This window comes from Heptranchias perlo, chromosome 10 (genome assembly GCF_035084215.1).
Source record: "Heptranchias perlo isolate sHepPer1 chromosome 10, sHepPer1.hap1, whole genome shotgun sequence".
NCBI lineage: Eukaryota > Metazoa > Chordata > Chondrichthyes > Hexanchiformes > Hexanchidae > Heptranchias > Heptranchias perlo.
In genome coordinates, this window is record NC_090334.1 from 12,688,677 (window position 1) to 12,703,466 (window position 14,790).

Genomic DNA, 14,790 nt, shown 5'->3' on the forward strand with positions numbered 1-14,790 from the left:
ATTGCCCATCCCTAATTGCCCTCGAGAAGGTGGTGGTGAGCCGCCTTCTTGAACCGCTGCAGTCCGTGTGGTGACGGTTCTCCCACAGTGCTGTTAGGAAGGGAGTTCCAGGATTTTGACCCAGCGACAATGAAGGAACGGCGATATATTTCCAAGTCGGGATGGTGTGTGACTTGGAGGGGAACGTGCAGGTGGTGTTGTTCCCATGCGCCTGCTGCTCTTGTCCTTCTAGGTGGTAGAGGTCGCGGGTTTGGGAGGTGCTGTCGAAGAAGCCTTGGCGAGTTGCTGCAGTGCATCCTGTGGATGGTGCACACTGCAGCCACAGTGCGCCGGTGGTGAAGGGAGTGAATGTTTAGGGTGGTGGATGGGGTGCCAATCAAGCGGGCTGCTTTATCTTGGATGGTATCGAGCTTCTTGAGTGTTGTTGGAGCTGCACTCATCCTGGCAAGTGGAAAGTATTCCATCACACTCCTGTTGTGCCTTGTAGATGGTGGAAAGGCTTTGGGGAGTCAGGAGGTGAGTCACTCGCCACAGAATACCCAGCCTCTGACCTGCTCTCGTAGCCACAGTATTTATATGGCTGGTCCAGTTAAGTTTCTGGTCAATGGTGACCCCCAGGATGTTGATGGTGGGGGATTCGGCGATGGTAATGCCGTTGAATGTCAAGGGGAGGTGGTTAGACACTCTCTTGTTGGAGATGGTCATTGCCTGGCACTTATCTGGCGCGAATGTTACTTGCCACTTATGAGCCCAAGCCTGGATGTTGTCCAGGTCTTGCTGCATGCAGGCTCGGACTGCTTCATTATCTGAGGGGTTGCGAATGGAACTGAACACTGTGCAGTCATCAGCGAACATCCCCATTTCTGACCTTATGATGGAGGGAAGGTCATTGATGAAGCAGCTGAAGATGGTTGGGCCTAGGACACTGCCCTGAGGAACTCCTGCAGCAATGCCCTGGGGCTGAGATGATTGGCCTCCAATAACCACTACCATCTTCCTTTGTGCTAGGTATGACTCCAGCCACTGGAGAGTTTTCCCCCTAATTCCCATTGACTTCAATTTTACTAGGGCTCCTTGGTGCCACACTCAGTCAAATGCTGCCTTGATGTCAAGGGCAGTCACTCTCACCTCACCTCTGGAATTCAGCTCTTTTGTCCATGTTTAGACCAAGGCTGTAATGAGGTCTGGAGCCGAGTGGTCCTGGCGGAACCCAAACTGAGCATTGGTGAGCAGGTTATTGGTGAGTAAGTGCCGCTTGATAGCACTGTCGACGACACCTTCCATCACTTTGCTGATGATTGAGAGTAGACTGATGGGGCGGTAATTGGCCGGATTGGATTTGTCCTGCTTTTTGTGGACAGGACATACCTGGGCAATTTTCCACATTGTCGGGTAGATGCCAGTGTTGTAGCTGTACTGGAACAGCTTGGCTAGAGGCGCAGCTAGTTCTGGAGCACAAGTCTTCAGCACTGCAGCTGGGATGTTGTCGGGGCCCATAGCCTTTGCTGTATCCAGGGCACTCAGCCGTTTCTTGATATCACGTGGAGTGAATCGAATTGACCGAAGACTGGCTTCCATGATGGTGGGGATATCGGGAGGAGGCTGAGATGGATCATCCACTCGGCACTTCTGGCTGAAGATGGTTGCAAACGCTTCAGCCTTGTCTTTTGCACTCATGTGCTGGACTCCGCCATCATTGAGAATGGGGATGTTTGCAGAGCCTCCTCCTCCCGTTAGTTGTTTAATTGTCCACCACCATTCACGACTGGATGTGGCAGGACTGCAGAGCTTTGATCTGATCCGTTGGTTGTGGAATCGCTTAGCTCTGTCTATAGCATGTTGCTTCCGCTGTTTATCATGCATGTAGTCCTGAGTTGTAGCTTCACCAGGTTGGCACCTCATTTTTAGGTACGCCTGGTGCTGCTCCTGGCATGCTCTTCTACACTCCTCATTGAACCAGGGTTGATCCCCTGGATTGTTGGTAATGGTAGAGTGAGGAATATGCCGGGCCATGAAGTTACAGATTGTGCTGGAATACAATTCTGCTGCTGCTGATGGCCCACAGCGCCTCATGGATGCCCAGTTTTGAGCTGCTAGATCTGTTCTAAATCTATCCCATTTAGCACGGTGGTAGTGCCACACAACACGTTGGATGGTGTCCTCAGTGCGAAGACGGGACTTCATCTCCACGAGGACTGTGCGGTGGTCACTCCTACCAATACTGTCATGGACAGATGCATTTGCGACAGGTGACACACTTTTGATATGGGGAGGGCTCAGCATATTGTGTTATGGTCATCAGCCCTGCGCATCGCCATTCCGTGGCAGCTATGCGTTGGTGCTCTGAAGTGTCATGTTGCTACCACCGTGGGTCTATTTTTCTGTGACACTAATCTGCCTTTGTTGCCCACACAGAGACTGAATCAGTGATATTGGAGGATGACTCATTGCAGCAGTTTGAGGAGCTGCCATTTCTCTTCCCTATGCCAGAGGCTGCCCCATCAGGTAATAGTATTGAAAACAAATCGCAAAATTAGTTTACCTGTAATGCATTATATGGTATATATTGTGTAGAGAATATACCTGGTCCATATGGTGTTATATTATCATTTTTACCTGCGATATTAGGTTAAAACTTGACCTCATCCAAAACTCTGCTGCTTGTATCCTAACTTGCAACAAGTCCCATTCACCCATTACCCCTGTGCACACTGACCTACATTGACTCCCGGTCAATTCTCATCCTTGTGTTCAAATCCCTCCATGGTCTCACCCCTCCCTATCTCTGTAACCTCCTCCAAGCCTACATCCCTCCAAGATCTCTGCATTCCTCCAATTCTGCATCTACCACTGGTGGCCGTGCCTTCAGCTGTCTAGGCCCTAACCTCTGGGTTATTATTAATTCCCTCCCTAAAACTCTTCGGTTCTCAACCTCTCTCTTTTCCTTTATGATGCCCCTTAAAATCTATCTCTTTGACCGAGCTTTTGGTCACCCATCCTAATGTCTCCTTCTTTAGCTCAACGTCAATTTTTTTGTCTGATTACACTCCTGTGAAGCACCTTGGAACTTTTAACTATGTTAAAGGCATTATAAAAATGCAAGTTTTTGTTGTTATAATAATGTGTTTGATTCATTTTGTCATGGTGTCAGGGTAAAGTTACAGCGTGACAAGTTTACATAGGAGGTTTTCATCATAAATGTAAACAGAGGAATATATATAACGGGAAGATTGACAGGATAGATGTAAGGGCCCAAAATTTGCTGAGAAAATTACAGCGTCTGAATGGTGCACGCGTTATTAATGCGCAAATTGTCCAGCAACATGTGGCAAGGAAGAGATACCCCGTGAATTACAAATCACCACTGGCCGATTTACACCACTCCACCGTTAGCTTCACGAAAACGTCATCTCCCCCTTAACCTCCCCGTGAGTTTCATAAAGTTGTTGCATTTGCCCAATAAACTCGCCACAGAAAGTTAAGTCTAGTAATTAATAGTGTAAGTACCCTTTTAACGACATGATAATTAGTAATGACTGTCAATCAACCTCTCTTGCCCAGAAAATGAACACTTAAAAGTGTGGAGTCTCATTCCTTCAGGTTGTGAATTATTTTAGGAGATTTTAAAAAGGTCAAACTTTAAATTTAAATTTTTTTTTTCTTTTCCTTTCTGTCTCTTTTTTCTCTCTCTCTTAATCCAATCTTTCTTTTCCTCTTTATTACTCTTTCTGTACTTGATTTGACTCTAAATCACTCTCCTTCTCCGTCCTTCCTCTGTTTATTTCTCAACCCTGAAATGTTATTGGGATTGTTGGTCCCATCATTCACTAAGGTCCCAGGTGCCCTGTTGCTCTTGTCGCTCTGTTATTAGCTCGCACTCCCAGCGACTTACAGGGCAAAACATTTTTGAGCTGAAGGGTGCAGGAAAAAGTCTAAATTCTAACCCAATATCTTTAAGATATTATTAGTCGATCTCTCAGGGTGTCGCACATGGGGCATCACGATTAAGTGTAGATTTCAGGGGAAGTGGGGTTAAAGGGTGGGGTATAATTGGACCGAGGCTCACAGATGTAATTCAGTTCCCATTTTAAAGTCACTTTCTTTGCTTATTTTATATTTCCATTGTAAATTCCTATACCTGCATTGATTACAGAACCTAACCTTCAACAGGGAATTAGATATATACTTGAAGTGGAAAAATTTGCAGGGCTATGGGGAAAGAGCAGGGGAGTGGGACTAATTGGATAGCTCTTCCAATGATGGGCCAAATGGCCTCCTTTTGACTCTATGATACCTCTGTAAACTCATCACAACAACAACTTGCATTTATATAGCGCCTCTAACATAGTAAAACGTCCCAAGGCGCTTTACGGGAGCGTAATCAGGCAAAATTTGACACTAAGCCGCATAAGGAGATATTAGGACAGGTGATCAAAAGCTTGGTAGAGGAGCATCTTAAAGGAAGAGGGGGAGGGAGAGAGGCGGAGAGGTTTAGGGAGGGAATTCCAGAGCTGTAATTACACCCTTCTGCCAGTGATGGCACTGTAGTGCATCAGCTCCTTAGCCTGTACTGCAGGGCAATATTAAAGATTTTCCATCTGCATGGCCTGGACTTACATAGATATATATATCTAAAATTGTACATCTAGAGCTGCTATCACATTTGAAGTCTATGAACAGGAATTAGACTTTGTGGTTTTAAATTGATTGAAACCAACGTGCTCTCTGGCCGTGTAATAGTGGCACAAGTTGGCACACCAATGCATTGTATCATGAATTGGTGGGACACAGATTTGGTCCATTATCTCATCTGCAAGAAGGTGCTGAGTGTTGGGAGGTGGGGGGGATAAGGTGAGGTGGAGCGATAACCAGAGAGATTTCCCACTGGGCCACTTGGGAGAGGGTAAAGAGCAGTATTGTCAATGATCTGTGAGCAGCAAGCTAATCGTCCCTTCCTGTTTAGTTGCAAGAAGTATCTAGGTTGTGCACGACTGGTCAGCCTGGGGTTACCAGAAGTATCTAGGTTGTGTGTGATTGGTCAGCCTGGGGTTACCAGAAGTATCTAGGTTGTGTGTGATTGGTCAGCCTGGGGTTGCCAGAAGTATCTAGGTTGTGTGTGATTGGTCAGCCTGGGGTTACCAGAAGTATCTAGGTTGTGTGTGATTGGTCAGCCTGGGGTTACCAGAAGTATCTAGGTTGTGTGTGATTGGTCAGCCTGGGGTTACCAGAAATATCTAGGTTGTGTGTGATTGGTCAGCCTGGGGTTACCAGATGTATCTAGGTTGTGTGTGATTGGTCAGCCTGGGGTTACCAGCTGTATCTAGGTTGTGTGTGATTGGTCAGCCTGGGGTTACCAGAAGTATCTAGGTTGTGTGTGATTGGTCAGCCTGGGGTTACCAGAAGTATCTAGGTTGTGTGTGATTGGTCAGCCTGGGGTTACCAGAAGTATCTAGGTTGTGTGTGATTGGTCAGCCTGGGGTTACCAGAAGTATCTAGGTTGTGTGTGATTGGTCAGCCTGGGGCTACCAGAAATATCTAGGTTGTGTGTGATTGGTCAGCCTGGGGTTACCAGATGTATCTAGGTTGTGTGTGATTGGTCAGCCTGGGGTTACCAGATGTATCTAGGTTGTGTGTGATTGGTCAGCCTGGGGTTGCCAGAAGTATCTAGGTTGTGTGTGATTGGTCAGCCTGGGGTTACCAGAAGTATCTAGGTTGTGTGTGATTGGTCAGCCTGGGGTTACCAGAAGTATCTAGGTTGTGTGTGATTGGTCAGCCTGGGGTTACCAGAAATATCTAGGTTGTGTGTGATTGGTCAGCCTGGGGTTACCAGATGTATCTAGGTTGTGTGTGATTGGTCAGCCTGGGGTTACCAGATGTATCTAGGTTGTGTGTGATTGGTCAGCCTGGGGTTACCAGATGTATCTAGGTTGTGTGTGATTGGTCAGCCTGGGGTTACCAGATGTATCTAGGTTGTGTGTGATTGGTCAGCCTGGGGTTACCAGATGTATCTAGGTTGTGTGTGATTGGTCAGCCTGGGGTTACCAGATGTATCTAGGTTGTGTGCGATTAGTCATCCTGGAAAAGCGCTCAATCAAGGATGGTTCCTCGACTTTACTTCCTACAAAATAATGTATTTCTTTTTGTTACAGACTACTCTGATGTGGCTTGGTGGTTCACATCTTGTGGAGCTAGCGGTCCAAAAGGCCCCACTCAGGCCCAGTGTAACAACGCTTACCGCCACACAAACGTCACTGTGGATCTAGAAACGGAAGGATCCTTCAAGGGCATCCAGACTTGGCAGATCCCGGCCACCAACAAATATGTGTAAGCAGAACCCTCTGATTCTTCTTTAAAGGCAGCAGAGGAGATGAGGACAATCTGAATCAGTGTTAATCTAAACTGGCCTGGGGCTGGGAGCAGGGAGCCGCGCCATACCAGTGACTGTTGGTCTTGGTGAATCCTGGCAAGCTTTGGGTTCCAGCTAGATCTGAGACACTCAGGGGTAGGAAGCCACCGCTACTAGCATAATGTAAGAGCAGTTTCTCGCAAACCCATGAGAAGGTTTTGTTCTAATAAGGCTCCCCACAGCCATTGTTGCAATAACAACTACCTGCTACTTGAAAAGGATCCAGCTGATTGACTCAGTCTAACCATAAATTTCCATCTGCCATATATCAAGGTTCAGCGTGTGTTCCTGTTGACAGGTTAGCCACTATCTCTGATTTCAGTAGATCCCTCTCTGTTTAGTCCCAGCTTTGATTTCAGTAGATCTGTTATTCTATTTAGTACCATACCTGATTTCAATAGATCCCTCACTCTGTTTAATCATGTTCAGATTACAGTGGATCCTTCACTCTGTTTAGTCCCTGCTCTGATTGCAGTAGATCCCTTAAAATATTTAGACCCAGATCTTATTTCAGTAGATCTCTTACTCTAGTTAATCCCAGGTCTGATTTCAATAGATCCCTCACTCTGTTTAGTACCAGATCTGATTTTAGTATATCCCTCATTCAGTTTAGTCCTAGCTCTGATTTCAGTGGATCCCTCATTCTGTATAGTCCCAGCTCTGATTTCAGTTGGCCCCTCACTCTCTTTACTCCTAGCTCTGATTTCAGTAGATCCCCCAGCCTCTAGTCCTAGATCTGATTTCAGTAGATCCCCCAGTCTCTAGTCCTAGATCTGATTTCAGTAGATTCCTTACTCTCTTTAGTCTCAGCTCTGACTTCAGTAGATACCTTTCTCTCCCTTTAGTCCCAGTTCTAATTCCGATTGGTCCCTCAATCTGTTTAGTCCCAGCTCTGATTTCAATAGATCATCCACTCTCTTTAGTCCCAGCTCTGATTCTGGTTGGTCTCCCACTCTCTTTAGTCCCAGCTCTGATTCTGGTTGGTCTCCCACTCTCTTTAGTCCCAGCTCTGATTCTGGTTGGTCTCCCACTCTCTTTAGTCCCAGCTCTGACTTCAGTAGATGCCTAACACTGATTAGTCCCAGCTTTGATTCCAGTTGGTGTCTCACCATGTTTAGTCTCAGCACTGATTCCAGTTGGTCTCCCACTCTGTTTAGTCCCAGCTCTGATTTTAGTAGATCCCTCAGCCTGCTTAGTCCCAGATCTGATTTAATTAGATCCCTCACTCCAATTAATCCCAGCTCTGAATCCAGCTCTCACCTGTTTAGTCCTAGCTTTGATTCCAGTTGGTCTCTCACTATGTTTAGTCCCAGTACAGATTCCAGTTGATTCCAGTTGATCTCCCACTCTGTTTAGTTCCAGCTCTGATTTCAATAGATCCCTCACTCTGTTTAGTCCCAGCTCTGATTTCAATAGATCCCTCACACTGTTTAGTCCCAGACCTGATTCCAGTAGATCCCTTGCACTGTTTAGTCCCAGATCTGATTCCAGTAGATCCCTCACACTGTTTAGTCCCAGATCTGATTCCAGTAGATCCCTCACACTGTTTAGTCCCAGATCTGATTCCAGTAGATCCCTCACACTGTTTAGTCCCAGATCTGATTCCAGTAGATCCCTCTCTGTTTATTCCCAGCTCTCTGTTTAGTAGATCCCTAACCCTGATTAGCCCCAGCTCTGAATCCATTTGGTATCTCATTCTGTTTAGTCCCAGCTCTGATTTCAGTAGATCCCTAACTCTGATTAGTCCCAGCTCTGAATCCAGTTGGTCTCCCACCTATTTGGTCCCATCTTTGATTCCAGTTGGTCTCCCACTCTGTTCCATTTGGTGTATCATTCTGTTTAGTCCTAGCTCTGATTTCAGTAGATCCCACAGCCTGTCTAGTCCCAGAACTCATTTAATTGGATCCTGCACTCTGTTTAGTCACAGATCTGATTTCAGTAGATCCCTAACTCTGTTTAGTCCCAGATCTGAATCCAGTTGGTTCTTCACCATGTTTAGTCCCAGCTTTCATTCCAGTTGGTCTCTCACTCTATTTAGTCCCCGCTCTGATTGCAATAGATCCATCAGTCTCCTTATCCCAGCTCTGATTTTAGTAGATTACTCACTCTGTTTAGACCGAGCTCTGATTTCAGGAGATCCTTCTCTGTTTAGCCCCAGCTCTGGCTTCAGTAGGTCCCTAACTCTGATTAGTCCCAGCTCTGATTTCAGTGGGTCCCTTATTCTGTTTAGTCCCAGCTCTGATTTCAATAGATCCCTCACTCTGTTTAGTCCAAGCTCTAATTTCAGTAGATCCCTCACTCTGTTCAGTCCAAGCTCTGATTTCAGTAGATCCTCACTCTCGTTGGTCCCAGATCTGATTTCAATAGATCTCTTATTCTCTTTAGTCCGAGCTCTGAGTTCAGTAGATTCCTCACCCTGTTTAATCTCAGCTCTGACTTCAGTAGATTCCTCACTCTGTTTGGTTCCAACTCTTATGTCAGAAAATCCTTACTCTCTGTAGTCCCAAATCTGATTTCACTAGATCCCTTTCACTGTTTAGTCGCAGCTCTGATTTAACTATGCCCCTCACTCGGTTTAGTCCTGGATCTGATTTCAGCAGATCCCTCACTCTGTTTAGTCCCAGATTTGATTTCAGTAGATCGATCTCTGTTCAGTCCAAGCTCTGATTTCAGTAGATCCCTCTCTCTCTCTCTCGCTTCCATCCCAGTTCTTATTTCAGTAGATCCCTAACTCTGTTTAGTCCCATTGGTGATTTCAGTAGAACCCTAACTCTTATTAGTCCCAGCTCGGATTCCAGTTGGTCTCTCACTCTGGTGGCAAATCTGATTCCAGTTGGTCTCTCATTCTGTTTAGTCACAGTTCTGATTGCAGTTGCTCCTTTATTCTGTTTAATCTGAGCTATGGTATCAGTAGGTCTCTAGCTCTGTTTTGTCCTAATTCTGATTTCAATTGATCCTTCGTACAGTCTAGTCCCAGATCTGCTTTTAGTAGATCCCTCACTATGTTTAGTCTGTTAAGTCATAGCTCTGATTCTAGTTGGTTCTTTACAATGTTTAGTCCCAGCTCTGAGTTCAGGAGATCCCTCGCTCTGTTTAGTCCCAGTTCTGATTTTAGCAGATCCCACACTGTTTTGTCTCAGCTCTGACTTCAGTAGGTTCCTCACTCTGTTTAGTCCCAGATCTGATTTCAGTAGATCCCCTCTCTCTTTAGTCCCAGTTCTGATTTCAGTAGAATCCTAACTCTGACTAGTCCAAGCTCTAATTCCAGTTGGTCCCTAACTGTTTAGTCCAGTCTCTGAGTTCAGTAGATCCCCAGCTTTGTTTAGCCCCAGCTTTGATTTCAGTAGATCCCTCATTTTGTTTGGTCCCAGCTCTGATTTCAGTAGATCGCCCACTCTCTTTAGTCCCAGCTCTGTGTTCAGTTGGCTGCTCAATCTGTTTAGCCCCAGCTCTTATTTCAGTAGGTGGCTAACTCTGATTAGTCCCAGATTTGAATCCGGTTTGTCTCTCACCATGTTTAGTCCCAGCTTTCATTCCAGTTGGTATCTCACTCAGTTTAGTCCCAGTGCTGATTCCAGTAGATCCCTCATCCTGTTTAGTCCAAGATCTGATTTAAGTAGATCCTGTGTCTGTAGTACCAGATCTGACTTCACTAGATCCTTCTCTCTCTCTTTAGTCCCAGTACTGATTTCAGTAGATCCCCCACTATGTTCAGTCTCAGCTCTGATTCCAGTTGGTCCCCCACTTTGTTTAGTCCCAGCTCTGATTTCATTAGATCCCTCACTCTATTTAGTCCAAGATCTGATTCAAGCAGGTCCCATATTGTCTGTAGTCCCAGCTCCAACTTCAGTAGATCCCTCACTCTGTTTAGTCCTATGTAAGGAATCTTACAACACCAGGTTATAGTCCAACAGTTTTATTTGAAAATCACAAGCTTTCGGAGCTCCGAAAGCTTGTGATTTTCAAATAAAACTGTTGGACTATAACCTGGTGTTGTAAGATTCCTTACATTTGTCCACCCCAGTCCATCACTGGCATCTCCACATCTGTTTAGTCCCAGCTTTGATTCCAGTTGGTATCTCACCCAGTTTAGTACCATGCTGATTTCAGTAGATCTCTCACTCAGTTTAGTCCCAGCACTGATTTCAGTTGATCCCTCACCCTGTTTAGTCCCAGCTCTGAGTTTAGTAGATCCTTAACCCTGATTAGACCCAGCTCTGATTTCAGTTGGTCTCTCATTCTATTTAGTCACAACTCTCATTTCAGTTGGTCCCTTATTCTCTTTAGTCCCAGCACTGATTTCAGTAGATCCCTAGCTGTTTAGTCTGAGGTCTGATTTCAGTAGATCCTTCTCTGTTTAGTCCCAGTTCTGAGTTTAGTAGATCCCTAACCTTGATTAGTCCCAGCTTTGAGTCCATTTGCTCTCTCGTTCTATTTAGTCGCAGCTCTGATTTCAGTTGGGCCCTTATTCTGTTTAGTCCCAGCTCTGATTCCAGTAGATCCTTATCTCTGTTTAGTCCCAAATCTGATTTCAATACATCCCTCACTCTGTTTAGTCCCAGAACTGGTTTTCATATATCCCTCACTCTGTTTAGTCCTAGCTCTGATTTCAGTAGATCCCAGTACATTCTATTTAGACCCAGCTTTGATTCCAGTTGGTCCTCCACTCCCTTTAGTCGGAGCTCTGATTTCAGTAGATCCCCCACTCTCAAGTCCCAAATCTGATCTCAGTAGATCTCTTACTCTCTTTAATCCCAGTTCTGAGTTCAGTTAGTCTGTGTCTCTGTTTAATCCCAGTTCTAACTTCAGTAGATCCCTCTCTCTCTCTCTCTTCATATCATAGAATCATAGAAAGTTACGGCACAGAAGGAGGCCATTCAGCCAATCGTGTCCATGCCGGCCGAAAAACAGCTATCCAGTTTAATCCCACTTTCCAGCACTTGGTCCGTAGCCCTGTAGTTTACGGCACTTCAAGTGCACATCCAAGTACTTTTTAAATGCGATGAGAGTTTCTGCCTCTACCACCCTTTCAGGCAGTGAGTTCCAGACCCCCACCAATGTCTGGGTGAAAAAATGTCTCCTCAGCTCCCCTCTAATCCTTTTACCAATTACTTTAAATCTATGTCCCCTGGTCACTGACCCCTCTGCTAAGGGAAATAGGTCCTCCCTATCCACTCTATCCGGGCCCCTCATACTTTTATATACTTCAATTAAATCTCCCCTCAGCCTCCTTTGTTCCAAAGAAAACAACCCCAGCCTATTCAATCTTTTCTCATAACTAAAATTCTCCAACATCTGGCAACATCCTCGTAAATCTCCTCTGTACACTCTCTAGTGCAATCACATCCCAGAAAGTATCCCGTATGCCGCCTTAACCACCTTCTCTATCTGTCCTGCTACCTTCAAGTATCAATGGACATGCACTCCAAGGTCCCTCTGTTCCTCTATACCTCTCAGTATCCTACCATTTATTGTGTATTCCCTTGTTGTGTTTGCCCTCCCCAAATGCATTACCTCACACTTCTCTAGATTGAATTCCATTTGCCATTTTTCTGCTCACCTGACCAGTCCATTGATATTTTCCTGCAGTCTACAGCTTTCCTCCTCACTATCAACCACACGGCCAATTTTTGTATCATCTGCAAACTTCTTAATTTCTTTCGTTCCAGTTCTGATTTCAGGAGATACTTCACTCTGTTTAATCCCAGCTCTGACTTCAGCAAATTCCTCACTGTTTAATTCCAGCCCTGATGTCAGTAGATCCTTACCCTCTGTAGTCTAAAATCTGATTTCACTAGACCCCTCTCTGTTTAGTGCAAGCTCTAATTTGATTAGATCCCTCACTCTTTTTAGTCCCAGGTCTGATTTCAGTAGATCCCTCACTCTGATTAGCCCCAGATTTGATTTAAGTAGATAGATCTCTGTTTGGTCCAAGGTCTGAGTTCAGTAGATCCTTAACCCTGATTAATCCCAACACTGATTCTAGTTGGTCTCTCGTTCTATTTAGTCACAGCTCTGATTCTAGTTGGAGCCTTATTCTGTTTTTTCCCAGTTCTGATTTAAGTAGATCCCTAGCTCTGTTTAGTCTCAGCTCTGCCTTCAGTAGATTCCTCACTCTGTTTAGTCCCAGCTCTGAAGACAGTAAGTCCGCACTCTTTATTATCTCAAATCTGATTTCAATGGATCCCTCTCTCTGTTTAGTCCCAAATCTGATTTTAATGGATCCTTCACTCTTGTTTAATCCCAGATCTGGTTTTAATATATCCCTCAATCTGTTTAGTCCGAGCCATGATTTCAATATATCCCCCATTCTCTTTTGTCCTAGATCTGATTTCAATAGATCTCTTGCACTCTTTAGTCTGAGCTCTGAGTTCAGTAGATTCCTCATCCTGTTTAGTCCTAGCTCTGAGTTCAGTAGATCCCTCACTCTATTTAGTCCCAGATCTGATTTTGGTAGATCCCACACTCTGTTTTGTCTCAGCTTAGTAAGTTCCTCACTCTGTTTACTCCCAGATCTGACTTCAGTAGATCCCTTACTCTGTATAGTCCCAGCTCTGACTTCAGTAGATTCCCCCTCCCTTTAGTCCCATTTCTGATTTCAGTAGATCCCTAACTCTGACTAGTCCCAGCTCTGATTCCAGTTGGTCCCTCATTCTGTTTAGTCCAAGTTCTGAGTTCAGTAGATCCCTCGCTTTGTTTAGTCCCTCCTCTAATTTCAGTAGATCACCCACTCTCTTTAGTCTCAGCTCTGTGTTCAGTCGGTCACTCAATCTGTTTAGTCCCAGCTCTGACTTCTGTAGATACCCCTCTCTCTCTTTAGTCCCAGCTCTGATTCCAGTTGTCCCTCAATCTGTTTAGCCCCAGCTCTTATTTCAGTAGATGGCTAACCCTGATTGGTCCCAGCTTTGAATCCAGTTGGTCTCTCACTCAGTTTAGTCCCAGCACTGATTCCAGTTGGTTTCCCACTCTGTTTAGTCCTAGCTCTGATTTCAGTAGATCACTCACTCTGTTTAGTTCAAGCTCTGATTTTAGTAGATCACTTGCTCTTTTTAGTCCCAGGTGTGATTTAATTAGATCCCTCACTGTTCAGTCCCATATCTGATTTCAGTAGATTCCTCGCTCTGTTTAATCCCAAATCTGATTTCAGTTGATCCTTCACACTGTTTAGTCCTGGATCTGGTTTTAGTATATCCCCCACTCTGTTAAGTCCCAGCTCTGATTTCAGTAGATCCCTCACTCTGTTAAGGATGGGTCCTGGAGGGGTCTAGGACAGAATCTATTTGGTTAGAGTTAAGACATAATAGAGGTGCCATTACACTACTGGGTGTATTCTATAGGCCACCAACTAGTGGGAAGGATATAGAGGAGCAAATTTGCAGGGAAATTACAGAGAGGTGCATAAGCCATAGAATAGAGATAATGGGGGACTTCAACTATCCTAGTAATATTGTAAAGGGCAAAGAGGGGGAAGAATTTTTGAAGTGTGATCAGGGGAATTTTCTTGAACTGTACGTTTTCAGCCCAAAGAGGAAGGAGACATTGCTGGATCTGGTTCTGGGGAATGAGGTGGGCCAAGTGGAACAAGTGTCAGTGGGGGAACATTTAGGGAACGGCGATCATAGTAACATAAGATTTAGATTAGCTATGGAAAAGGACAAGGAGCACTCTAAAGTAAAAATACTCAATTGGAGTAGGGCCAATTTCAGTGGGTTGAGAACAGATCTGGCCCGGGTAAATTGGAATCAAAGACAGGCAGGCAAAACTGTAATTGAACAATGGGCGGCCTTTAAGGAGGAGATGATTCGGGTACAGTCTAGGTACATTCCCCCGAGGGAGAAAGGTAGGGCAACTAAAGCCAGAGCTCCCTGGATGATGAAAGAGATAGAGAGTAAGATGAAGCAGAAAATAGGGGCGTATTAAAGATGTCAGGTTGATAATACAAGTGAGAACCAGGCTAAATATAGAAAGTACAAAAGTAAGTGAAAGAGGAAATAAGAGGGGCAAAGAGAGAGTTTGAGAATAGACTGGTGACTAACATAAAAGGGAATCCAAAAGTCTTCTATAGGCATATAAACAGTAAATGGGTAGTAAGAGGAGGGGTGGGACCAAAAAGGATATCTACCATGAAGGCAGAGGACATGGCTGAGATAATAAATGAATACTTTGCATCTGTTTTTACCAAGGAAGAAGATGCTGCCAAAGTCACAGTAAAAGAGGAGGTAGTTGAGATACTGGATGGGCTAAAAATTGATAAAGAGGAGGTATTAGAAAAGCTAGTTGTACTTAAAGTAGATAAGTCGCCCGGTTCGGATGAGATGCATCCTCGGCTGCTGAAGGAAGTAAGGGTGGAAATTGCGGAGGTACTGGCCATAATCTTCCAAACA

The 14,790-nt window shown here is 45.0% G+C and overlaps 1 protein-coding gene across 1 annotated transcript in view; it reads left to right on the forward strand.

The window, feature by feature from the left end:
- Positions 1 to 14,790, forward strand: part of ltk (leukocyte receptor tyrosine kinase) — a 114,445-nt gene that overhangs the window by 18,658 nt on the left and 80,997 nt on the right. The window contains exons 3-4 of the mRNA XM_067992159.1: positions 2,416 to 2,505; positions 6,150 to 6,324. Coding sequence (XP_067848260.1) covers positions 2,416 to 2,505; positions 6,150 to 6,324 — 265 coding nt within the window. The remainder of the gene's footprint in view (positions 1 to 2,415; positions 2,506 to 6,149; positions 6,325 to 14,790) is intronic.